The sequence below is a fragment of the Lontra canadensis genome, unplaced genomic scaffold, assembly GCF_010015895.1.
Source record: "Lontra canadensis isolate GAN:19392208 unplaced genomic scaffold, GSC_riverotter_1.0 scaffold84, whole genome shotgun sequence".
Lineage (NCBI taxonomy): Eukaryota > Metazoa > Chordata > Mammalia > Carnivora > Mustelidae > Lontra > Lontra canadensis.
Genome location: NW_022631078.1, coordinates 8,035,218 through 8,062,022, shown reverse-complemented (window position 1 = coordinate 8,062,022; position 26,805 = coordinate 8,035,218). Strand labels below are relative to the sequence as shown.

Sequence of the window (26,805 nt, the reverse complement as noted above, 5' to 3'; positions counted from 1 at the left end):
ACTCCCCGCTGAGCAGGGAGCCTGACGTGGGGCTCCATCCTAGGACTTGGAGATCATGACCTGAGCTGAAGGCAGACGTTCAACCATCTGAGCCACCCAGGCAACCCAAAAATCTTTTTAAAAAAAGAGGAAAAAGTCTGGGTGCCTGGGTGGCTCAGTGGGTTAAAGCCTCTGCCTTCGGCTCAGGTCATGATCCCAGGGTCCTGGGATCGAGTCCCGCATCGGGCTCTCTGCTTAGCAGGGAGCCTGCTTCCTCCTCTCTTCTCTGCCTGCTTCTCTGTGATCTCCATCTGTCAAATAAATAAATAAAATCTTTTAAAAAAAAAAGAGGAAAAAGTCAACTTTTGGGGTTTTAAAAAGTCCTCCAGATGATGAATATGATACATTCCACAGTTTGAGAACCCTGGGTTGAGATTGTTTAAGGGAAAGGGAAAATATTGTAAAGTTCAGGAGCCATAAACTCCACGATATTGTTGAAATGTAGCTTGTATTTTCAAAAAGTAGTTATTTTATATACAAATCTAAGGAAATGAGATACATAAAACTTTTGTGTTATGTAATCAGCTGAAATCCCTTATCTTGAAATTTTAATAAAATGGATGCAAGCCCTTATAAGTCCACATTATGTGAAAATTCCAGCACCCTCCCCCCAGATTTTTCAAATTTAATTCATTTAGTCCTCGTAACATCTCTGTACTGTAGGAATTATTATCCCTACTTCTAGACCTTTTATTTGGTTTTCCCCCAAACCACCTTCAAGGCTCTTACTAGTAGGGCAGGCTTTACTAAAAATCGGAGATGGCAAAGGGATTTTACCCTGCAACAACACAACTTCAGTTGGGTTTTGGTTTGTCCTTTCCTGAAGAGAGGCATTCTGTCCCCTCACCCTTCAGACCTCCACCCCCAGGCATATTGAATGTTAATGTCTCATAGGTCACTTTGTTCCAAAGGATGCAGCTCTTCACCTTGGTTTTGGACTTCTCTTCCCTTCCTTTTTATGCTCTGGGCCACTTCTAGTTCTCTTCTCTCCTGCCTCCAAATATTTATTCATTTCTTTTGCTAAGCAATTGATAGATCACTTTTTTCTTCTATGCCTTTAAGGTTTACCTTCCGCCTTTAAGGAGCTTATCAAAATATTTTCCAAAGCAAAGATAAACCCCCTCTCTGGGAAGCATTCTGGAGCCAACTATTAAAATAGTAATTCCTTGGGGCGCCTGGGTGGCTCAGTGGGTTAAGCCTCTGCCTTCAGCTCAGGTCATGGTCTCAGGGTCCTGGGATCAAGCCCCGCATCTGGCTCTCCGCTTAGCTGGAAGCCTGCTTCCCCTCCTCTCTCTCTGCCTGCCTCTCTGCCTGCTTGTGATCTCTGTCTCTGTCAAATAAACAAATAAAATCTTAAAAAAATAGTAATTCCTCACTGTACTATAATGATAATATTGTAAAATTTTAAGTGTAGGGGTCATTGGGTTAATTACCTTGCTACAAATGGCACCATATTAAACTCTAATATCAATAATCTGTTATTAACCTAATCTCATCCTTTGATTTCTTTTTATAAAGCTGACACCTGAAAGTAGAAAAAGCAGATTTTCAAAAAATCCAAGTCCTCTCCCAAATAAAGATTTTTTAAAAATCTTTTTTTAAATCTTTTTTAAAAATCTTTTTTTCTGGGGCGCCTGGGTGGCTCAGTGGGTTAAGCCGCTGCCTTCGGCTCAGGTCGTGATCTCAGGGTCCTGGGATCGAGCCCTGCATCGGGCTCTCTGCTCAGCAGGGAGCCTGCTTCCTCCTCTCTCTCTGCCTGCCTCTCTGCCTGCTTGTGATCTCTGTCTGTCAAATAAATAAATAAAATCTTTAAAAAAAAAAAATCTTTTTTTCTCCCCCCAAAAAGATTCATTAATTTCATTTAAATTTTTTTCAAAGGGAGAGTTCCTCACAACATTCTTTTTAATCCAGATATTGCTCCTAGGTGCTTAAATGTATCAACAGATGACTAGATTAGTCAGTTACAGACTGTAGCACTATAAAAACTGCACGGTTACTGGGGAAAGTGCTGATTATTTAGTGTCCAGTAGAGAAAAGTATTTTAAAATCTATAATGTTAGATTATATGTGTATATATATAGGGAAAAACCAAGAGAAAACATAGAAGGGAAGAAAATGATTTGTTGAGGTGGCAGACTTGTGGCAGAATTAAAAAAAAATTTAATTTCCATTAATGTTGTGTAAGTACAAAACTCAGAGAAGATTGCAGAACTTCCCTTCCCATGAAAAACCCAAGAACTGTGTCTGTACCCCAGAGATTTTCCTCTGACCTATCTCAGATTTACCCTGCTACCGTTTATCATGTGTTTGTATCTTACTGTGTTCTCAGTGGAAAAGAATGATCTTGTGCAAAATGCCCAGAGGAGATGGAAAGAAGTGCTCCTGAACCTTGGGCTCTAATCCCACCTGACCCCAGCTCAGGTTGCGGTGCCTGAACTGTGGAGAAAATTCAGGGTATAGGGAAATATCTCTGTAAAAGTTTTGGATGTGGAAATAGCATTTTTCCTTTACAGCCTATCTTTAAAATTGCTGTGCTTTTCTAATTTCCTGGTTTATAAGCATCTTTTGTCCTTTAAACTGCTTTCAGTGGCTTTGCCTTTGGAAAGTCTTGCACTTGAATGTAATAGAAAGCTAGGCAGTGCAAGTGAAGTCAGACCCCTGGGGATTTGGTTCAGCCTTCAAAACAAAACAAAACAACAAAAACCTGGTGTCTTGGAAATATGAGTTTAAACTATTGTCAGTTGTTTTTCTAGTGATGACTTAGATTGTTGGGGGGAAACTTGCTACAGTAAGTTGAAAGATGACAGACTTTACCTTTTAGCAATTTAGGCAGTTCCTAACTTCACAGGTTGCTAAAATGCTAAGATGTAAAATTCATGCTGAGCCGTGTTAATAAAGTGTTAGTTACAAATGAGAGAGAAAGGGATCATTTTCACAGTTATAGATAAGCTATTTCTAATAGTTTGCACCTTTTTTTCACTTTTGCTTTTTATGGTTTTTGTGTAAACATTAAATCCCTGCAGAGATGGATATTTGAGGTAAAAAAGTAGTATTTCTGTTGGAGGAAGAGAAAGGCAGGATTTAGAGTATCTGCATAGCTGCTGTGAGTTCAAGGCTCTGTAGACCTCGGAGCTCATGGAGGACACTTCCTTAGTCCTCAGGGTTCCACTATACGAAACTGTAATTTTTATTTATTTATTTATTTTTTTAAAAGATTTTATTTATTTATTTGAGAGAGAGGCAGTGAGAGAGAGCATGAGCGAGGAGAAGGTCAGAGGGAGAAGCAGACTCCCCGCGGAGCCGGGAGCCCGATGCGGGACTCGATCCCGGGACTCCGAGATCATGACCTGAGCTGAAGGCGGTCGTCCGACCAACTGAGCCACCCAGGCGTCCCCAAAACTGTAATTTTTAAAATTGAGGTATGATTCATGCACCATAAAAGTCACTTAAAAAAAAAAAAAAGATTTTAGTTTTTAAGTAATTTCTACGTGCAGCATGGAACTCGAACTCACAACCCTGAGACGAGAGTCACATGCGTCACCTACTGAGCCAGCCAGGTGCCCTAAATGTCACCCTTTTAAAGTTTCCAGTTCAGAGGTTTCTGTGTGCAACCATCACTGTTGTCTAGTTCCAGAATATTTTCATCACCCCCAAAAGAAAACCCACAGCCGTTAGCAGTCCCTCCCCATTACTCCCTCCCTCCAGCCCCTGGCAACCACTAATCTACTTACTATCTCTATGGATTTACCCATACTGGGCATTTCATATAAACGGAATCATACAGTACATGGTCTTTTGTGACTGGTGACTGGATTATTTCACTGAGCATGTTTTCAAGTTTCGTGTTGTAGCCTGTACCAGTCCCTACTTCATTTCTTTTTATGGCTGAATAGTATTCCATTGCATGGATATATCCATTTTGTTTGTCCATGCATTTGCTGATGGACTTTTGGATTATCTACACTTTTGGCTGTTACAAATAATGTTGCCATGAATGTTCAGGTACAAGTTTTTAGGTGATAAAATTATTTTTAAGCAATACCTCTGTATTTTTTCAAAAAGGAAAACATTAAAAATCAAGACCAATAAGCCCCATCCATACTCCTACCACCTAACCCAGCAATGTTCCTTTTATTAGTACCTCCAACATGTAGGTATTATATTTTAAATGGGTGAAATCATGTACTGTCTTTATGCTGATGACTCCACTTTTCTGTTCTCTCTACAACTCACTCCAGTTGGATTTTCACCTTCAGCATTAAAATTTAAAACTCTTGTCAAGATTACCAAAAACCTCCAGCTTGCAGAACCAGCAACCCATTCTCTGTCTTCATACCACTTGACCTCTAGGTAGTGCATGGCACTGATGATCTCTTCTTCCTCCTCCTCTTGATTTCTTTTTTTTTTTAATTAATTAATTTATTTATTTGACAGAGATCACAAGTGGGCAGAGAGGCAGGCAGAGAGAGAGGAGAAAGCAGGCTCCCTGCTGAGCAGAGAGCCTGATGCGGAACTTGATCCCAGGACCCTGGGATCATGACCTGAGCCAAAGGCAGAGGCTTTAACCCACTGAGCCACCCAGGCGCCCTCTCCTCTTGATTTCTATAGCACTACACAATACTAGTGTTCCTTCTACTACACTGGCTACCCCTCAAATTTTACTTCCTGTTCTTTTCCTGCCTAACTTCTAAGTATTGGAATGTTCCAAGATTTGGTTCTAGGCCCCCTATTCTGCATTCTCTCCTTGGCCATGACATCTAGTCCTAATGATTCCCAGATGTAGTTCTGATTTCTGTGAACTTTATATTCATATATACAGTTGTCTACATGACATCTCCACTTAGAGGTCTAATAGGCATCCCGACTTAGCATGACCAAAGCAGATCTCTTGATTCCTAACTCTGAAACTTGCTCTCCCCCAAGTCTTCCCTCATCTTTGTTAATAGGACCTACACAAAACCCAGAGATCATCACTGATTTCTTTCTTTATTCTTTATTTCTGTTATCTACCTCTGCTCCTCCAGATTATATCCAGAATCTACTTAACTTGTCACCGCCTCAACTACTTTGGTTGGAGATACTGTCTCTCACCTGGACAGCTATAATACCTTCCATCCTTAACCCATCTGTAGTTCATTCTTCACACAGCAGCCATTTTGATTTCTTTAAAACCTAAGTCAGACCATGTCATGCCCCTGCTCAAAGCTCTCCAGTTGTTTTCCATTAAAACAAAATCCAGCATTTTTGCCGTGGGTAGTAGGCCCTCTGAAGGTGAGTACCTTCCTGTATCTCCAGTGCTGTCTGCTATGTTTCCCTCATCACTCTCCCTCCAACTGGCCTGTTACTTCTCCAGTGTAATAAACTCTTGTTGTTCTTTAAGACCCTTGCACAAGCCATTTCTTCTGCTTGGACTGTCCCTCTCGGTCTCTGCAGAGCTGGTTCCTTACCATCTCTGTGGTGTTAGATGAAATGTCATTTCCTTTGGCCTTCTCTGACCACCCATCAAAAGTAGCCCTTCTGCCCCTATGTGTCACTCTGAAACCTATTAGTCTGTGTTATTTTCTTCATAGTATATACTATTACTCTGAAATTACCTTATTCACTTATTTACTTATTGTCTGTTTTCTGTCACCAGTATTAATAGCCAGCATGTAGTAAGACATGCTATGTGCCAGGTATTGTGATAAGTATTTATTTACTTTTTCTCATTTGTCATCCCCTTTTACAGATGAGAAAACTGCAGGTTCACAGGAGCAAGAACAGGTTCACAGGAGCCTAGAACTGTTCCATGTTCTAGGGAGTAAACAAGTGTTGTTTACTCCCTAGAACATGGAACAGTGTCTGGCACATGGTAGTTGCTCAAAAAAAAAAAAAAAAAAAAGGTTGGATCGATGAATGAAAGACTCCCAAATTTAATCTCTTTAGTTCTGACAGTTCTATGGAGATATACACTTTTATATCCAGTTACCAACTTCTTGCCTCCAATTGGATATCTAAGAAACATTTACATTATCCCTCAACTCATAATCCCTTCTTCCCTCAAACCATTTTTTTTCCCTCCTCTATATAAGTACACGGCATCCTCATAATCCCAGGATTCAGACCAGGAACCTAAGCCTCACTTTTGCTTTCTCCCTTTCTTTGTTCATCGTATCTCATCCAGTGGCAAGGCTTGTTCTTCTTCTGATTCGTTCCTGAATCCATTCACTTCTCTTCATCTCTACCTCCACTGTCACTGCTCCCATCACTTGTTTCCTGGACCTTGCCCTTCCTCACTTGTCTCCGTGTACCTACACTTGTCTCTCTACAAGCCATTTGCCGCACAACAGCCACATCTAGGGCCCTTTGTGGTTGGATTCCCAATGTCCTTAAAATCTAAATCCTTTACCGTGACCTACAATCCCTTGGTGATCTAGGTGCCTCTACCTCTCCCATTTCCTCTTATTGCTCCTCTCGTTCATTGTGTTTCAGTTACACTGGGCTCCTTCCTATTTCTCCAAGGTCTTGCCCACATCAGAGCAGAGCATTTGGATTTGTCATTCCTTCCGTCCATTCCTTTCTCCACTCCTAGATCTTTGGTTTCCTGTCCATCAGGTATCAACCCAAATAGTACTTCCAAGATTCCTTCCCTGGATTTTATATCACGTCAGCCTTTTGTATTATTCGAAGTACCTCCCACACTAGGGAGTGTTCATTTATTTCTCCATCTGTTTGTTTTCTGTTTGATTTTTCCCCTCTAGATTGTAAATCATTGTTGCGCTAGCACATAATATGTATTGGAGAAATATTTGGGGAGTGAATGATTGAAGGATTTACACATTTCTGGGTGTCTATTGCAGCATTATAATGTTTTCACTTAATGTTAGACAATAAATAGTGTGTATATTTCCTTAGTCCCCACAACTGGAATTTTTATACTCTTGTGTCTGGTTTCTTTCACTAAGCATGATGTTTCTTTTCTTCTTTTATGTTAAGGTATAATTTACATATGATAAAATTCACTCCTTTTAGTGTGCAGTTCTGCAAGCTCTGGCAAATACAGAGAGTCATGTAAATACCAACAGTCAACATGTAGAACAGTTCTCTCACCTCCCAAAATTACCCTGGAGAGCTAAGTAGTTAACTCTTCCTCCTCCTCCCATCCTTTAGAAACTACTGGTCTGTTTTCTGTACCTATAGTTTGCTTTTTCCAGGGTGTCCTAAAGATGGAATCCTGCAGTATGTATCTTTTTCAGTCTGACTTTTTTTTTTTTTTTTTTTTAAGATTTTATCTACTCAACATAGAGAGATCAGTAGGCAGAAAGGCAGGTGGAGAGAGATGGAGAAGCAGGCTCCCTGCTTGTGGAGCAGAGAGCCCGATGCAGGGCCAGATCCCAGGACCCTGAGACCACGACCTGAGGCGAAGGCAGAGGCTTAACCCACTGAGCCACCCAGGCGCCCCTGACTTCTTTTCTTTAGCGTAATACATTTGAAATTCATCTGTGTTGTTGAGTGTGTCAGTAGTAGTTTCTTTGTTTTTTTGTTTGTTTACTGATCAATCCATTATATGAATGTATCACAGTTCTTTATTTACCAGTTAAAGGACATTGAGTTGTTTTCAGATTTTGGCAATTATGGATAAAGCTGCTGCAAACATTTACATACAGATTTTTTAAAAAAGATTTTATTTATTTGACAGTGAGGAAAGGAGCACAAGCAGGGGGAGTGGGAGAGGGAGAAGCAGGCTTCCTGCTGAGCAGGGAGCCCAGTGTGGGGCTTGATCCCAGGACCCTGGGCTCATGACCTGAGCTGAAGGCAGTTGCTTAAGATTGAGCCACCCAGGCACCCCTACATGCAAGATTTTGGGGTAAGCTAAAGTTTTCATTTCACTCAAATATACCTAGGAGTAGGATTGCTGGGTTATGTAAGTTATGTTTAACTTTGTAAGAAACTTCCAAACTTTCTTCCAAAATTGCTGTGCCATTTTGCATTCCCACCAGCACTGTAGGAGAGTTCTGGTTGCTCTGCACCATCGTCGTCAGCATTTGATATTGTCGATGGTAGTGTTTGGTTTTTTATTTTAACTGTTTAATATTTGTGTGGTAATATCTCATTGTGGTTTTAATTTGCATTTCCCTAGTGACTAATAATGTTGAATATTTTTCTGCACACTTGTCATCTGTATATCTCATTTGAAAATGTTTCTTTTTATCTATCTATTCATTTAAATAATCTCTACACCCATTGTGGGGCTCAAACTCACAACCTGGAGATCAAGAGTCTTGTGCTCTTCCCACAGAGCCTGCCAAGCACCCCTGAAAATGTTTCTATTTGAATCTTCGCCCTTCCCTTTTTTTTTTTTTTTAAAGATTTTATTTATTTGTCAGAGAGAGAGAGAGGGAGAGAGAGCGAGCACAGGCGGACAGAATGGCAGGCAGAGGCAGAGGGAGAAGCAGGCTCCCTGATGAGCAAGAAGCCCGATGTGGGACTCGATCCCACGGCGCTGGGATCATGACCTGAGCCGAAGGCAGCTGCTTAACCAACTGAGCCACCCAGGCGTCCCCGCCCTTCCCTTTTTAAATTTTTTTTTCCTTACTGAGTTTTGAGAATTCCTAATATTCTGGATACATGTCCCTTACCAGATATCTGATTTGAACATATTTACCATCTGTGGCTTTGATTTAATAAAGTCAAATTAATCTTTTTTTGTGTGTATATGTCATGCTTTTAGTTTAAAATCTAAGGAATCTTTGCCTAACCAAGGTCACATTTTTTCCTGTTTTCTCCTAGAAGTTTTAGTGTTTAGAGCACCTGGCTGGCTCAGTCGATAGAGTATGCATTGCGTCATTTAGGGTCATGAGTTTGAGCCCTACATTGGGCTTAGTGCTTACTTAAAAAAAAAAATATATATATATATGTATACACACACATATATATGTATGTGTATACATACATACATATATATGTATGTATATATATGTATGTATGTATACACATACATATATATGTATGTATATATATATACACATACATACATACATATATAGGTGTGTGTGTAATATGTGTGTGTGTGTGTATGTTTATGCGTGCCTGGGTGGCACAGTTGGTTGAGCGTCTGACTCTTGGTTTCAGCTCTGGTCATGATCTTATGGTGGGGAAATCAAGCTCCACATTGGACTCCATGCTCAGGGCAGAGTCTGTGTGAGCCTCTGTCTGCCCCTCCACCCTACATTCTCTCTCTGTCTCTTTCTCTCTAAAATAAATAAATAAATAAATAAATAAATAAATAATAAAGTTTTAGTGTTAGGTTTTACATTTAGGCCTGTGATCCATTTTGAGTTAATTTTTTGTATATAGTGTGAGGTATGGAGTAAGGTAAATTTTTTTTTTACCAATGGCTATCCAGTTCTTCTAGGACCATTTGTTGAAAAGACTATCCTTTCTACATTGTATTGTCTTTATATTTATATTTATTTATGTTTATACATATTTATAAATATTAATTTATAAATTTATATATATTTATATTTATATTATATATATATATATATATATATATATATATATAGCTGAAAATTAATTGTAATCATTTCTAGGGCTGCCATAATAAAATGTCACAGATGAGTGATTCAGAATGACAATAATATTATCTCACAGTTTTAGAAGCCAGAAGTCTGAAATCAAGGTGTCATCAGGGCCTTGCTCACTCTGAAACCTGTAGAGGAAGGATCTTTCCTTGCTGTTTCCAGCTTCTACTAGCCCCACATATTCCTTGGCTTGTTACAGTGTGTTCCAGTCTCTTCTTCACACAGTATTCTCCCTGTGTCTCTTCCCACTGTCTTTCCTCTGTATATGTCTATGTCCAAATTTCCCCTTTTTATAAGGACAACAGTCATATTGAATTAGGGCTCACCTTAATGATGTCATCTTAAGTTGGTTAAATTATAAAGACCCAATTTCCAAATAAGGTCACATTCTGAGGTACTGGGGATTGGGACATCAACATATCTTTTTTGGGGAACACAGTTCAACCCATAACATTAATTGGCAATATGTATGGATCTATTTCTGTATTGCTTATTCTCTTCCATTATTCTATATGTCTGTCGTTATGCCAATGCCACAATGTACTATAGCTTTATAGTAAATATTGAAATCAGGTAGTGTGAGATCTCCAGCTTTCTGCTTTTTCAAAATTATTTTGAGTACTCTAATTCTTTTGCTCATTCATTTAAATTTTGGAATCAGCTTGGCCTACTCCTATCAGCTGCCCAAATGTCTCCATTCTTTAGTCTCTGATGGTCTTCTCCTTATCTGTCAGGTAGACTCCTGTTCCTACTGACTCAAATGAAGTAACACCTTGTCATAGAAAGAAACCTTTTATAGTAGCCAGCCTCCAAGATGGCACCAAATGTTTCTACCTCCTAGTATTTACACCCTCGTGTAGGCCTCTCCATAATGAGCCACAGTTAACCTCTGTGACCAATTATGGCAGCAGTGACCATTGCATTGCAGCTTCCATCGTCTCTTGAATCACTTGCTCTGGAGGAAAGTCAGTTGCCAAGCTGTAAGGACACTCAAGGAGCCCCATGGAGGGGCACCAACTTTGCAAGCCACTTCAGTGAACCACCTTGAAAGTAGATCCCCGGGGTGCCTGGGTGGCTCCGTGGGTTAAACCCTCTGCCTTCGGCTCAGGTCATTATCCCGGGGTCCTGGGATCGAGCCCCACACTGGGCTCTCTGCTCAGCAGGGAGCCTGCTTCTCCCTCTCTCTCTGCCTGCCTTTCTGCCTACTTGTGATCTGTCTGTCAAATAAATAAATAAAATCTTAAAAAAAAAAAAAAAAAAGTAGATCCCCTAATCTCAAGCCTTCAGATGACTGTAGGCTCAGCCAACATCTAATAGTAATGTCAGGAGAGATTCTCCTCTTTCATGAACCAGAATCTCCCTACTGAGATGCTCCTGAATTTCTGACCCATAGAAACTAATAAGAGATAATAAATGATTATTTCTGTATTAAGCCACTAAGCCTTAGAGTGATTTGTTATGCATCAGAGATACCTAATTTACCTTCATGATTCTTCTCTGCCTTGAGTTGGGGTTCTCTCCATATGTTCCTATTAAGTATTGTGAATTAAGTCCATCACAGACTTACCTCTTAGCATTTTTTTAAAAGATTTTATTTATTTATTTGACAGAATGCATAAGTAGGCAGAGAGGCAGGCAGAGAGAGAGAGGGGGAAACAGGCTCCCCGCCGAGCAGAGAGCATGATGCGGGGCTCGATCCCAGGACCCTGGGATCATGACCTGAGCCGAAGGCAGAGGCTTTAACTCACCAAGCCACCCAGGGGCCCCCTCTTAGCATTTTTATCCCTTTTTTGGCCAACTGACTTCACATGACTAGACTGCATCTTGTTTCCCTCCACAACCCTGGCACTCAGTCTCTCTCAATAAGCATGTGTTAGATAAATTAGATGAATGAATGAACATCAGCAAATGAAAACAAAAAAGTCAAATTTATAGGTAATCACTAACTGGTGTTTGATTTACCCCATATTCTCCCTTCTTCTGGGTGTGTGGAGAACAACAATCTCCCTACCACACTGAGCCCACACTTCTTGAGACTGCTTCCTTTACTCACTCTTTCTGACTACAGAATTCTGGGAAGCTATTTACATTTACATGACTTCATTTCTCTGAGCCTCGTCGTTTGGTTCTGGGTGAACGCAGACTTGAACTGGACCAATCATTAACACTCAACAGCCACTGCCAAACATGAAAGACCAGACATGAGCACTTTTCCCAAAATGGCCTAACGAGTCCCTTCTTAGATGTATTGAATTTGAGACCTAGAGACCCACGGGGGTCAGCCTCTTTGGTGATGGAAGCATTCATATATATACAAGCGCAAATGAAGATAGATAGATATAGATATCTATATATATATAAAATAGACAACCTCTAGGATCTGTAGTGATATATCCTCTTTCATTCCTGATTTTGACAAATCGGTGTCTTTGCACTTTTTTCTGGTTCACTCTGTCAGAGGTTTATAGACTTTATTGATCTTCTCAAAGGAGCAGAATTTGGTTTCATTGTTTTTTCCTCTAGATTTCTGTTTCCACTTACCTAATTTCTGTTATCTTTGTTACCTATGATTTTTTTTTGTTCTTTGCCTACTTTGCATTAAATTCACCAATACATCCAACAACTTAGATAATGGACAAATTCCTTGTAAGTGCACAAACTACCAAAGCTCACTCAAGAAGAAAAAGACAATCTGAATTGCCTTAACTCTATTAAATAAGTTATTTTTGGAAACCTTTCCACAAAGAAAACTCCAGGCACAGAAGGCTGGTATCTCCCACTGCTCTTCCTCCGTTTTGCTCCCCCCCCAAACCCCTTTACCTCTGGCAACCATTAATTTGTCCTCTGTATTTACAAGTCTATTTTTGCTTTCTGTTTGTTTTCTTGTTTTGTTTTTTGGAATCTACATAAAAGTGAAATCATGTATTTGTCTTTCTCTGGTTTATTTCACTTATAATATTCTCCAGGTCCATCCATGCTGACATAAGTGGCAAGATCTCATCCTTTTTATGGTTGAGTAGTATTCCATTTGTGTTTGTGTGTGTGCATGTGTCTCTGGGTGAAGAGTACATCGTCTTTATCCATTCATCTATCAATGGACAGCTGGGTTGCTTCCCTATCTTGGCTACTGTAAATAATGCAGTAGATATAGGGGTGCATATATCTTTTCAATTGAGATTTTTTTTATGGATAAATACCCAATAGTGTAATTAGTAGATCATATAGTATTTCTATTTGTAACTTTTTGAGGAACTTCCATACTGTTTTCCATGGTGACTACACCAGTTTGCATTCTGGTCAATACTGCACAAGGATTCCTTTTCCCTGCATCCTCATCAGCAGTTGTTTCTCTTGCCTTTTTTATTCTGCCCGTTCGGACAGATATAAGGTGATATTTCATTGTGGTTTTGATTTGCATTTCCCTGATGATGAGTGATGTGGAACCTCTTTTTGTTTGTCTGTTGACCATCTGTATGTTGTCTTTGGAAAACTGTTCAGGTCCTCTGCCCATTTTTTAATCAAATTATTTGTTTTTTTTGGTGTCGAGTTGTGTAAGTTGTTTGTATAATTTGGATACTAACCCTTTATCAAATATGTCATTTGCAGATGTCTGCTCCCATTTAACTGGTTGTTTTCTTTTTGTTGATGGTTTCTTACCTCGCCCAGAAGCTTTTTATTTTGTATCATCCCAATATTTCTATTTCTGCTTTATTTCCCTTGCCTCAAGGGACCTATCTACAAAAATGTTGCAAAGGCCAATTTCTTTCCTTTTTTTTTATTTTTTATTTTTAAGATTTTATTTATTTATTTGACAGAGATCACAAGTAGTCAGAAAGGCAGGCAAAGAGGAAGGGAAGCAGGCTCCCTGCCGAGCAGAGAGCCTGATGCAGGGCTCAATCCCAGGACCCCGGGATCGTGACCTGAGCCGAAGGCAGAGGCCTTAACCCACTGAGCCACCCAGGCTCCCCGCAAAGGCCAATTTCAAAGAAATTACTGCCTATGTATTCTTCTAGGAGTTTAATGGTTTCAGATATCATATTTAGGTCTTTAAGATTTTAATGTTTTTTTTTTAAAGTAGGCTCCACGTCCAGCATGGAGCCCAAGTCAGGGCTTGAACTCACAGCCCTGCCTGAGATCAAAAGTTGGATACTTAACCAACAGGGGCACCCACATGCCCCAAGATTTTTAATTTTTAAAGCATTTATAGTAGTTCCATTATTATCTTACTCAAGCCTTTCTTGGGACTTTTCTGGCCTTGTACTTCTTTCTCCCAGTTAGTTTTTATCAATAGTTTTGTGTGTCCTGTCGTTTTCTCACAGAGAAAAATAGTCTTTAGGATCTCAGCCATTTAGAATACTTGTGGCAACCCTGCATTATTGTCAAGAAAATTAAAATAGTAGGTTAAGAGTGGATGAAGTATAAAATCTCCTTGATCTGTATCAAGAGTGAGCACCCCTTGTCAACACACGCAGATTTACAGCGATATCTGACAGTCTTTGCTTTGTGAGCAAAATTTGTCTTACAGGAAATCCTAAGATTGGCAGACTAGGGAGAAATATACTGGAGGCAGAGTAAAAAGATGCCTTTAAGCATGTAAATTTAATTTCAAAAATTCCTCCTGTAGCACCTCAAAGTTGCTTCCGTTTATCCTGGTTTTCAGAAGTTTGCCTCTCCATACCCTTGTGACAACAACAGGGCCACTGGTGACGTGGCTTAACTTCTTAGCCAGTTTTTTTGGCTTCCAGATGGCGGCTTTCAGGAAGGTTTCCACAGCAACCAGAGGCTGGAAAAACCTGCCCGCGCAGCTTAGCGATATCATATCCGGCTCCTGCTGGGACCTTGGAGACTCCGAGCAGCCGGTGGCGGGTGTGGCGGATCTATATTGTTGCAGAGATTCTAACACAGACCTAGAACCCGACCATCCCTTGCTCCTCACCTCATAGCAAGACCAGTGTCATTCCCACCAGCGACACAGGCAAGCCTCCTGTTTGCAGCCTTCTCTGCACAGCAGCCAGAGAGCTTTTAAAACCCAAGTCATATTCAGGTTCAGCTCTGCTCAGAACCCTGCTGTGATGCCCGCCTCACTGAGAATAAGATCCAAAGTCTGCACGCAGTGGTCCGGTCCTTCATGACTCCTGCTGCGTCTCCCACCCCAGTTTGCTCTCGCTTTCCTCATTCCCAGTCCACTGGCCAGCTTGCTGCTGTTCCAGCCTTCCAAGTATGTTTCTGCCTCCAAGGCTTTGTGCTTGCTGGTCCTGCTACCTGGATCCCTTTTCCCTCCGATGGCCACATGACTTGGTCCCTCCCTCCCTTCTGTTTTGGACTTTGCTCATATGCCACCTTACCCTCAGAGGCTTTTCCTGACTATTTTATTATACATAACCCCGCTCTTCTCTACTCTCTAGTTTTACCCTCTTTATTTTTCTTATGGTACTGTAGTTATCATGATCTGACTTAGCTATTTTTATGCTTATTGTCTGATTCTCTAATGGAATGCCTGGGGCTTCTGATTTTCACCATTGCATCTCAGCCCTTAGAACCATGCCTGGATTGTGGTGGCACTCAGGACGTTTGCTGAGTGAATGAGTGGGAGGCAAGCCAAGCTGAGAATTGTCTTCATGTTCCCCTCAGTTCTCCACAACCAGAGATAGCTCATTTCCTCCACTGTCAGCAACGCCTGCCTCCTTCACAGTTTCTGTGTCCCTCCAGAAGAAACCTCCTCTGTGGCGTCAATGAGGAGGACGCTGGTGATGGTCTAGCTGGTGGCTGTGTGACATCTGTTCGCCAGGCAGGATGGAGAGGTGGCATGGTTTTGTAGGAGGGTACATGGTTGGAGTTTATTTGGAAAACTGTATGTGGGTCTCTTCTCTTATTTTCTTCTGTATAATGAATGTAGAGGTACCTACTTCAAAATGTGTTATAAGGATTGAATGATGATGGGATTTTAAAACTTCTAGTTTATTCCCTTTAATGTAAAAATAGGAATTGCTCCATCCAGCATGAAATTCTCATTCAAACCTGGCCCTACATATCTGTTAAACTGAAGGAAAACATTCTTTTTATTAAGATTTATTTATTAGAGAGTGCATGCACACATGCAGGTGGCGGTGAGGGGCAGAGGGCGTGAATCCTCAAGCAGACTCCCCAGTGAGCATGGAGCCCCACGCAGGGCTCAGTCCCATGACCCTGACATCATGACCTGAGCTGAAATCAAGAGTCGGACACTTAACTACTGAGCCACCCGGGTACCAGGAAGACATTCTGTTTTCATTATTATCCTTATGCAGAATAGACAAGCTTAGGATGGCCAACCTGTTAGGGAAGTGGATTCTGCCATCTGGCTCTCAGTGGTTCTTGTCTGGAAGCAGGACAGAGCAGCTCTCCTGTTTGGGCAGCAAGGCCTCCCTGATGAGCAGTTAGTCCAAATGTGGCATGGTTGGGTTGTGTCTGAGGCAGGAGGAGAGGTTGGTCACGAGCTGAGCTGCACCCTTATGAGCTACAAGATGACTGTCTTGCCCCCAGATTTGCAAATGTGTCTTTAAAGAGAACAGGGATTTTGTCACGTGCCCACTATGAACATATATGCTCAAGTTAAGGGTCCATAGGGTGATGTTTTCCCAAAGCTCCCTTTGATTTTTCTTTTTTGCTTCTTTGTCAGTCATCTGATATTTATGGTCTACCAGAATTCTGTGGCAGAGGGTGTGGAGAGGTGAGGCACTACTATGGGCCAGAGCAGCAGCAGCCTCCTGAAAATTGGAAGGGGAAGACATTTCTTTAGGTCTGGACCGGGAGGAACATAATTTCAAACCTGGAAGGCAGCTTGTCCCAAAATATTTCAGCTACCTCTCGTTTCTTTCATGGAGTCCAAGCCTTTTATTCCCTACTTGGGAATAAAAGCCTTAATATTCAGAAAAGGCTGAGGAAACTACTCCAGAAACTACATTTCTGTTGAAGCTCAGGTAATAATAGATTCTTTCTAGATCTACTAGGAGCAGGTTAAAAATGAGAAGTTAGAGAGAGAGAGGACACCACAAATTGATGTTTTTTTCTTTTTTAAAATTGAGATATAGGGGCACCTGGGTGGCTCAGTGGGTTAAGCCGCTGCCTTCGGCTCAGGTCATGATCTCAGGGTCCTGGCATCAAGCCCCGCATCGGGCTCCCTGCTCAGCAGGGAGCCTGCTTCCTCCTCTCTCTGCCTGCCTCTCTGCCTGCTTGTGATCTCTGTCAAATAAATAAATAAAATCTTAAAAAAAAATTGAGATATAATTTACATGCTATAAAATTCACCATTTTTATTTAAAGTGTGCAATTCAGTGGTTCTCGTATTTCATACTGTTATGCAACTATCACCAGCATCCCATTCTAGAACATTTTTCATCTAAACTCTGTTAGTGGTCATTCTGTCTCCCCCAACCCTTGGTAGCCACTGGCCTACTTTCTACCATTGGATTTGCCTCTTTTGGACATTTCACTTAAATAGAATCATAGAGTCTTCACCCTCTCGTGAGTGGCCTTTTACACTGGGCGTAATGTTCTCAGGGTTCATTGGCAGAGCCGCACGTGTCAGTACTTCGCTCCTTTTTTCTTTTTTAAAGATTTTATTTATTTATTTGACAGAGACACAGCGAAAGAGGGAAAACAAGCAGGGGGAGTGGGAGAGGAGAAGCAGGCTTCCCTCTGAGCCCGGAGCCCAATGTAGGGCTTGATCCCAGGACTCTGAGCCAAAGGCAGATACTTAACAGCCACCCAGGTGCCCCCGGTACTTTGGTCCTTTTTATGGCTAAATAATTTTCCACTGTATGTATGGTTCAGACATTTTGTATATCCATTCATCAGTTGGCTTGTTTCTCCTTTTTGATTATGATGAATAATGCAGCTGTGAACATCCATGTCCAAGTTTCTGGGTGGTTGGACATGCTTTTATTTCTCTTGGGTGAGTGACTACAGGAGTGCAAGTACTGGGGCATGTGGGATCTCCGTGTTTACCTTTTTGACAAACAGCCAGACTGTTCTCAGCAGCAGCTTCTTCATTTTCCATTTCACACAGCAGCTGCAGTGTAAGTGTTCTGCTCTCTCCATGTCCTCGTCCACACTTACAGTCTTTCTGGTCACAGTCTTCCTAGCGGGTGTGAAATGGCACCTCACTGAGGTTTCCGTTTGCATTTCCCTGGTGAATGATCTTTTTACCTGCTCATTGGCCATTTACATCTCTTTGGAGAAATGTGTATGTGGAACTTTCGCCCATTTTGTTTTTTTATTGTCGAGTCCTCATTTTTTTGAGAGGACAAAAAAGGGACAGAGGCAGGAATTTCAGTGGTAATAGGAGAGATCTGGATTAGATCGCAGCCTCCTGGTTTCCCAGCTATAAGGTTAGCGGAGAATGTGGTAGAGCGAATGGTTTGGTGACGGGGAAAATGTCAGTGCTGGGCTGAAGTCGAGGTACTGACTCAGAAGCTAAGTTGTATTCTGCTAAATGGTTCCTCAAAGATTCTAGTTCGGAAAACCTATTCATGGAGGTTTGGCTGTTTTGCCTTTGCTTTTGAAAAAGCATTTGCCTGAGCCTAGGGCATCAGAAAGCCTGTGTGTATAATTCTTTCCTTTAATAATGAACGGAGCAGGCACTCCTCTTGGCTCACGGAGCTGGTAACGTCGGTTTTGTAGCTTCTTCAGAATGTTTCGTGTATCCTGTCCTAGACGAAATGTTCAGAATAGGAGGCGTTTATTTCAAGTGTCATTTTTCCTTCTCACTGCCCCTTGGCCAGCAAAATCAGAGTAGTGGGTGGAAAGGACTTCCAGGAGAGGGGCTGCATTATAATGACTTTCCCCTCTGCTCTCCTACCAGGGCAGATGTTTCTGGACCAGATGAAGCCCGAGGAACCTTCCAGCTGTAGAATAATAGGCCAGGAAGCCTTCTGAGTGTGGATTTGCAGAAGACTTGCCCCACCTCTCCACACAATGTCAGGTGGGAGGCAGGCCCTGGGCTGGAAATGGGTGAGAGGCTGTCCAGAAAGAGGGGAGGGTCTCACCCTGGAGGGCCCATCCAGTGGAATGGAAGCAGGATAGACCTTTGAGGATGAGAGTGTAAGAAAGGAGGAGGTCCTCCTACCAGGCATCAGGGTTACCACAACTTTTCATGGCTCAGATCTCCAGGTTCTCAGAATCTCTCCCTCCAGCCTACAGATCCTCACACTTGGGTGGGAGAAGCAAGGAGATGAAATTTGGTTATGTTTTGTAACATGCTTCTTTTTTTCTTTTCCAGAAAGTTGCTTATTTTTAGGTCTCTTCCCCTCCCCCATCCATCCCACTTTCAATGGTGCAGTCCCTTTTCTGCTGAGGCCCTTGTTAGGGGTTAGTGGAGGATGTCCCACCTTGAATTTTCCCCCTGAATGCCCTGCATTTGCTCAATTTCCTATTCCTGATCCTCCTTGATTTTAGGAAACCACATACCTTCTGCCAGTGGCCCCTTCTCAGCCCTGACTCCGAGCATGTGGCCCCAGGAGATCTTGGCCAAGTACACGCAGGTAAAGCTCTGTGCCCAGGCTGTGGCGCCAAAGGGAACCCAGCCAAAGGGAACCCACTGCTTTAGGCTTCCTGGGGGGTTAGGGGGTAGCCACCCCACCGTGTTCACTTGGGCTCAGAAGCGACCATCAGAGATGGCATCTTAGCTCTATGTCCTCTGGGAATTAGTCATTAGGTTGGAGGAAAAGTATTAAGCACTGTGTGCTCAGTATATTATCGAGACACAGAAATGCATAAAATCTCTTTCTTACCTTGATCTTATTATCTTTGACCTCTGAGGAGAGCAAGGAAAATGCTGGGCCAGTCCGAGGAGGTGGTGGCCCCTGCAGCTGAGTGATGACCACAGAGGCTTCAAGGAAGGGGTAGCCTTTGATCCGAGTCTTGAAGGCTGTTGGGATTTCTGCAGGCAGCAGTGTGGGGGCACCTTCCAGAATCTGTGGTCCCGGACTGGTGGCCACACAACTGACTCTTCCTAATCCTGGTTCTAGAAGGAAGAGTCAGTGGAACAGCCAGAGTTCTGCTACGATGAGTTCGGTTTCCGCGTGGACAAGGAAGGTAAGATGGAGCCCCTGGTGTGTAATCCTGCTGTTCTCCGTGGGGAGGACTCTGGTGACTCTGCCTTGTGCCGCTGCGACCTGGGCTCTGGGGGTCTCATCTGCTCCTGAACTGACCTAACAGTATCCCCCTCAGAGCAGTTCTAAAATGTATGGAGACCTCCAAATTTAGGTAAATTTTATTGATCTTCATAGGATAATAATAGCAAGAGTTTTATTGTAGTGAAGTTGAAAAATACAGAAAAGAGTAAAGATTAAAACAAATTAACCCATTATCCCATAACCTAAAGATAACTGCAGACATTTCACTTTGTTCCTTTCTTGGCTCTGTGCGTGTGCGCGTGGGTGCGTGTGTATTTCTCATAACTAACATGTTATCTACACGTTTTTATACAGCTCTTCTGTCTCTTAACGTTATTTACCATGAGACTTTCTTCTGTCACTTAAGACCTCTTTAAAAGCATAGTTTTCAGTGGCTGCATAATATGCCATTATAATGCATTGATCATAATGTTTTGTAGCCACTCTTCTCTGAGTGGGCCTCCAGGCCATTTCCATTGTTTTCTACTCTAAATACACCTGCTGGTTTCCACACGGGCTGTCGGGAAGGCTGCCTGCCAGAACCCGGGACAGCCCGTCACCGGGATACAACTATGACTAGAAGATTTCAATGGGCTGAAACTGGTCCTCTTCAGGTCATGCATATTCCAATTCTTTTATTTATTTTTTATTTATTTATTTTTTTAAGATTTTATTTATTTATTTGACAGGGAGAGATCACAAGTAGATGGAGAGGCAGGCAGAGAGAGAGAGAGAGAGAGAGAGAGAGGGAGGGAGAGGGAAGCAGGCTCCTGGACCTGAGATCATGACCTGAGCTGAAGGCAGCGGCTTAACCCACTGAGCCACCCAGGCGCCCCGCATATTCCAATTCTGACAGAAGTTTTCCTTACTCTTTGGTTTGCAGGCGGGTACTTGGAAGTTAAAAAGCTGGGCCTGTGAGAAACACAGGGAACTCTGGCATAATGGAAATATTCTCTATCTTGATGGGGACGACATGTAGACATTTATTTACTGATACTCACCAGAGCGTACAGTTAAAATTTGTGCATTTTACTGTATGTAAATTCACTGAAGGTGAAGTTTGGCGAAGTTGAGGCTGAGGGCGTGGCTTTCCGACGAGTGAGGACCTGGGAGGCTAATGCGCTCTGAGGCCGCCTGGTGGGCGCAGGAGCTCTGGGCTGCGTTCGTGCCAGCACTTCGGGGACTGCCTGCGGGTTGTCCGCTCTGCCCTGCTGCATCCCCCGTGCCTTGAACAAACCTTAAAGTGGTCTTGGTCTTCTGGAATTCCCGGGCAGTGAACAAATACATGCCGGCAGCAAGAAGGGCCATGACGAAACTGGGAGCTGTGCAGAAGAGGGGGGGTGGGTTGTGTGCGAGGGGATAGAAGGGAAGGCCTCTCCCGGGAGACATCTGGACGGAGACTAGGACGAAGCAAGGCAGTGAGCACAGCTGGGGGAGGGGAATAACCCATGCCCAGGCCCTGGGGTGGGAGTGGGTTTGGCGAGGCACAGCTGGAGCCCGGGCAGCAAGGGGAGAGCGGGTGGCGGATGGAGGGGCCCGGCTGAGAGCAGGCAGTGGTGGATCATGCGGCCTCTCATCCGTGAGCCGAGCGGCGCCCGACTGTGTCTGAGCGGGAGCGCTTCCTGCTGGCTCAACGCCTTCGGGGAGGCAGGGGTGCAAACGAGGGTGAGAAGGCTGGACGGTGACCCCGGTGGAAGCTGATGGCTTAGTCAGGGGCTGTAGTGGGAGGCGGTAAGAGCAGTGAGAACCTGCCAGCAGGACTTTTCCTGGGGGCTGAATGTGGGGAAAGCGGAGGGGTTGGTGCTTCCCAGCTCGCAGCCCGAGCCGCTGGAGGTGGAGGTGGGTTTGCGGACCTGGGAGGGACTGCGCGGGCCAGGTTTGGGGCAGAAACTCAGGAGCTTGCGTTCACTCATTGGTCTGTCTGTGGGACGTGCAGCTGGAGCCCAGGGAAGCTGTCGGAAACGTGGCTCTGGATCTCAGTGGTGAGATCTGGGCACTGGACGCAAAGGCCACAGACCTCCCCTGCTCACCCCTGCGTCTCCCGGCTCTTTCCTGGCAGATGGCGCCTCCCCCGGTCCCAGCAAGCTGCCCGGTGCGGCCCTGTTGGAGGACCCCCCGCAGAGGCTGCGGTGGCAGGCGCACCTGGAGTTCACCCACAACCACGACGTGGGGGATCTCACCTGGGACAAGATCGCCGTGTCTCTGCCCCGCTCAGAGAAGCTTCGCTCCCTGGTGCTGGCCGGCATCCCACACAGCATGAGGCCACAGGTGAAGCTGTGAGGGACCCCCGAGGGCCCGCAGCAGGGGGTGGGGGCGCAGATGTGCCGTGGAAGCTCATGCCGGCTCCCGCTGCAGCTGTGGATGCGGCTCTCTGGGGCCCTGCAGAAGAAGCGGAGCTCCGAGCTGTCCTACCGAGAGATGGTGAAGAACAGCTCCAATGACGAGACCATCGCTGCCAAACAGGTGAGGCTGGGCCTGCACCAGCGGACCCTCGGAAAGAACTTTCTGGTCAGAAACTGTGTGGGCCTGCAGGAAGACGGTGAGCTGCCTGGGGTTATCAGAACCTGCCCTTGTCGGTCTCCTGCGGGGGGGTGGCCCGGGAGAGCAGGCAGCTGCTGCCCTCACAGGGCTCCCTTCCACTCGCATGTGTCTGGAACAGGCCTGCACTTCCTGGGTCCTCCGTAGGCAGCAGGGACAATTGTCAAAAAGACCAACCCTGGGTGCACATGAGGATCACCTGGAGATTTAAAATACCGATTTCCAGGCCTCATTCCAGAGATCATAAGTTCTGTAGCTCTGGTTTGAGGCCCAGGGAGCTGTAATTTTCTTTTCTTTTTTTTTTTTTTAAGGACTTTATTTATTTGACAGAGATCACAAGTAGGCAGAGAGGCAGGCAGAGAGAGAGGAGGAAGCAGGCTCCCCGCTGAGCAGAGAGCCCGATGTGGGGCTCGATCCCAGGACACTGGGATCATGACCTGAGCCGAAGACAGAGGCTTTAACCCACTGAGCCCCCCAGGTGCCCCAGAGCTGTAATTTTCTTTTCCTAAGTTATCCCTGGTGAATCTGGTGGCATCAGCTACACACTAGCCGGGCTCTAGTCCTGAAGACAGGTCAGCTCGGACCCAGAGTTTAGGAATCCTCATTCCTGGGTGAAAGGCCTGCCTGGGGTTTGTTCCTCACAGGGGCTCCCCAGCTTCCCTCACAGGGGTGCCTCAGGTGTCTCCAGTGTGGAGGGAGGTGTGGGCCTCCAGGCGTGCAGCTGCATCTCACAGGGGCTCTTTGTGGGTGGGCCGCTGGCAGATTGAGAAGGACCTGCTCCGCACCATGCCCAGCAACGCCTGCTTCGCCAACGTGAGCAGCATCGGGGTGCCCCGCCTGCGCAGGGTTCTCCGAGCCCTGGCCTGGCTCTACCCAGAGATCGGCTACTGCCAGGGCACAGGCATGGTGAGCACAGCCCAGAAGGGGCAAGGGGCAGGGGGTGTCCCCAGGGGTGTTCGCCAGGCCCCTGCAGGTGAACAGTGCCATCCAGGGCAGTAGGATGGGCGGGGGGTGGCTAGAGGCGGAAACCCCACGGCGGGCTGGGGCTGCCACATGCGTTGGTTCCACCCGAGAAGAGCACGTGTCTGTGATGACCTCTGGGGCGGGGGCGGGGGACCTCTTCTAATTCACATGGAGACCTGGGTACAAGCCCCTTGTCCTGCTCTGGCCAGGTGGCTGCCTGCCTCCTTCTGTTCCTGGAGGAGGAGGACGCTTTCTGGATGATGTGTGCCATCACTGAGGACCTGCTCCCTGCGTCCTACTTCAGCACCACTCTGCTGGGCGTCCAGACCGACCAGCGGGTCCTGCGCCATCTCATCGTGCAGTACCTGCCCCGCTTGGACAAGCTGCTCCAGGAACACGACATTGGTGAGGGGCCAGCGCCCACCCTCTTCTTTGAAGTCAGGGGTCCTGTGACTGTGGCTCAGACGCTGCAGATCTGAGGCCTCCGGACCCGGCCGGCAGGGGACCGGGTAGCTGGCTGTGTTGGGAGGAAGAAAGGAGCTCACTTGACAAGGGCCAGGCCCTGAACACAGCAGCACACGGAGGCTTTGTGGTGCTCTTGTTCTCTGATGTTCCCCGACAGCCTGTCGCCCCTCCTCTTGGAGCAGGCAAGGCCGCTTGCTGCTTTTTGGGAGCGACCCTCCCCTTTCTCCCCAGCTGTGGACCTGGGGAATGGCCCCCCCCCTTTCAGGCTGTCCCATGCTGGCTGTTCCTGGTTCCAGCCACAGAGGCTTTGGTCTGTGTCCACAGAACTGTCCCTGATCACGCTGCACTGGTTCCTCACGGCCTTCGCCAGCGTGGTGCACATCAGGGTGCTGCTGCGCCTCTGGGACCTGTTTTTCTACGAGGGCTCCCTGGTGCTGTTCCAGACCACGCTGGGCATGCTGCGGCTCAAGGTGCTGCCCGAGCCCTGTCCCGCCTGGGGCCCCTCCTCTGGGGGGCTGCCGTGGGGTTTCTCCTTCAGCATCATGTGGCCTGACCACTGGCCCCTCCTGGGAGGCCCACGGTGTGGTGGGGTCCCCTAGGGCCCAGAAGTCCTTGTGTCAGCTTGGTCATCCAGGAAGGTCACCGGGGCCGCTTGCAGGCCTGGCATCTGGCAGTGACGGCCCCTCCCCTACTCCTTCCCTTGTATGGCCCAGGAAGAGGAGCTGGTCCAGTCGGAGAACTCGGCCTCCATCTTCAACACACTGTCAGACATACCTTCACAGATTGAGGACGCGGAGCTGCTGCTGGGGGAGGCCATGCGGCTGGCCGGCTCCCTCACGGATGTGGCCGTGGAGACACAGCGTCGCAAGCACCTGGCTTACCTCATTGCAGACCAGGGCCAGCTCCTGGGGACCAATGCCACCACCAACCTCTCGCAGGTAGGCCCATGAGGGAGGGGTCCCCACCTCACCCACAGGGTGGGGGTCCCTGAGGAAGCCCTGAGAGAGGCTGCGGGGAACCCACCAGCCCTTCCTGCTCTGCTGCCCCCTCCCTAGCCCGGCCCCCGGGGGCCCGGCCAGACCACAGCTGTGCCAGGACCCGCCGCCTGGGCCTTCTGTGCATCTCTGCTGTGACCTGCCCTGCGTGGGCGTAGGACACACCTGGCTATGAACTGACCACGTTTCCGATGCTTGGAGCTGGCCGGGCCATTTCAGATGAGGTGGCATGCGACCCTGGCCCCGGGAGGAGCTCTGCTAGTTCCCTCCAGTGCTGGGGCGCCCGCCGCCCCACCCGGCTACCCACGACTGCTCGCACCCTGCAGGTTGTGCGTCGCAGGACCCAGCGGAGGAAGTCCGGCATCACCTCCCTGCTCTTCGGTGAGAACTGCTGCGGGAGCTGGTGCCAGGCTGGGTTCAGTGGCTCCTTCCCTCCCAGGGACCAGAGTGCTCCCCACCCCAGTGGGTGGGATGGGAGTGTAGACTGGGGAGACCCGTCCTCAGACCCCTGCATGGACCCTCAGCTTACTTGGGGCTGTAGGGGGAGGCTGGCGGGGGCCATGGCTGCCATAGTTCTCTGGGGCTTCCAGGGGAGGACGACCTGGAGTCGCTCAAGGCCAAGAACATCAAGCAGACGGAACTGGTAGCTGACCTCCGGGAAGCCATCCTGCGCGTCGCACGCCATTTCCAGTGCACAGACCCCAAAAACTGTAGTGTGGTGAGTTGTGGGCTCCACGTGGGGGCTCTGGCTCCCCAGCCTCATTCTGAGGTGCCAAGGCCCTGGCAAGGAGGCACCTCCCCCTTAGCAGGCCTTTCTGCCACTTGGGCAGGAGCTGAGCCCGGACTACAGCATGGAGAGCCACCAGCGGGACCACGAGAACTACGTGGCGTGCTCACGCGGCCACCGGCGCCGGGCCAAGGCCCTGCTGGACTTCAAGCGACACGATGACGATGAGCTGGGCTTCCGCAAGAATGACATCATCACGGTGTGTGGGGCGTGGGGAGCAGGAGCCCCTGGGCTGTCCCCCGCCCCCAGCTGAGGGTGCAGCTGTATGGCTGCGGGCCCAGGGCCTGGGCAACCAAAGCTTTGCTTCCTCCTCTTCTCCGCCGGCCGAACGTGCAGATCATCTCTCAAAAGGACGAGCACTGCTGGGTCGGGGAACTGAACGGCCTGAGAGGTGAGGCCTCCGTGTGCAGGAGGGGCGGGCTGGGCAGTGAAAGCGCGAGCCGGGCCGCCCTTTCTCGGCGGCGAGCCGGCCCTTAGGCCTTTACGCCGCGGGAGGTGTGGGGACGCCGGCCAGCCGCTTCTCACGGGGACTTGCTTCTGCCGCAGGCTGGTTTCCAGCCAAGTTTGTGGAAGTCCTGGATGAACGGAGTAAAGAGGTAAGAGGGTGCGCGGGCTTGGCTGCCCGTGGAAGCTGCTGCCGCCTGACCTTGGCACGCGCGGTCTTGTGACCGGGACTGCGGGGATGGGGAGGGGGTGGCTGGCGCCTCTCAGACCCTGTCCCCCACCGTCAGTACTCCATCGCGGGGGATGATGCTGTGACAGAAGGGGTCACGGACCTTGTACGGGGGACCCTCTGCCCGGCTCTCAAGGCCCTGTTTGAACATGGGCTGAAGAAGCCGTCCCTGCTCGGGGGCGCCTGTCACCCATGGCTGTTTATTGAGGAGGTAAGTCGACGGCCGGAGCCCCATCCCCCACCATCCTTTTCCTTGAGCCCCTGGGCCCTCTAGAGCTGGCGGGGGTGGCAGGATGCACTCAGTTGGACCTTGTGGCTTTGACCCAGCGCCTTCCCTGTTGTCCCTTACACTCACCTTGCCCCCAGGCAGCAGGCCGGGAGGTAGAGAGAGACTTTGACTCTGTGTACTCACGCCTGGTGCTGTGTAAGACGTACAGGTAACGGGCCCCGTCCCCTACCCCGCGGCCCCCTGGCGGTCCCCGTGCGGGGAGGGCACAGCCCGGGCCACGCATACTAGGGCAGCGCCGGCAGCTTCAATCCCTCCCTCAGGTTGGATGAAGATGGCAAAGTCCTGACCCCAGAGGAGCTGCTCTACCGGGTAATCGGGGTCGGGGTGGGACAGGCC

General features: G+C 46.8%; 1 protein-coding gene across 1 annotated transcript in view; it reads left to right on the top strand.

Annotated features, from left to right (window-relative positions):
* The window catches only part of SGSM3 (small G protein signaling modulator 3), a 45,991-nt gene that overhangs the window by 17,791 nt on the left and 1,395 nt on the right, over positions 1-26,805 (top strand). The window contains exons 2-18 of the mRNA XM_032882938.1: positions 18,448-18,567; positions 19,041-19,126; positions 19,613-19,679; positions 21,819-22,027; positions 22,115-22,222; positions 23,060-23,203; positions 23,470-23,665; positions 24,050-24,195; positions 24,439-24,663; positions 25,047-25,101; positions 25,311-25,438; positions 25,551-25,706; positions 25,844-25,898; positions 26,054-26,103; positions 26,239-26,391; positions 26,547-26,617; positions 26,730-26,778. Coding sequence (XP_032738829.1) covers positions 18,561-18,567; positions 19,041-19,126; positions 19,613-19,679; positions 21,819-22,027; positions 22,115-22,222; positions 23,060-23,203; positions 23,470-23,665; positions 24,050-24,195; positions 24,439-24,663; positions 25,047-25,101; positions 25,311-25,438; positions 25,551-25,706; positions 25,844-25,898; positions 26,054-26,103; positions 26,239-26,391; positions 26,547-26,617; positions 26,730-26,778 — 1,905 coding nt within the window. The 5' untranslated portion in view covers positions 18,448-18,560. The remainder of the gene's footprint in view (positions 1-18,447; positions 18,568-19,040; positions 19,127-19,612; positions 19,680-21,818; positions 22,028-22,114; positions 22,223-23,059; positions 23,204-23,469; positions 23,666-24,049; positions 24,196-24,438; positions 24,664-25,046; positions 25,102-25,310; positions 25,439-25,550; positions 25,707-25,843; positions 25,899-26,053; positions 26,104-26,238; positions 26,392-26,546; positions 26,618-26,729; positions 26,779-26,805) is intronic.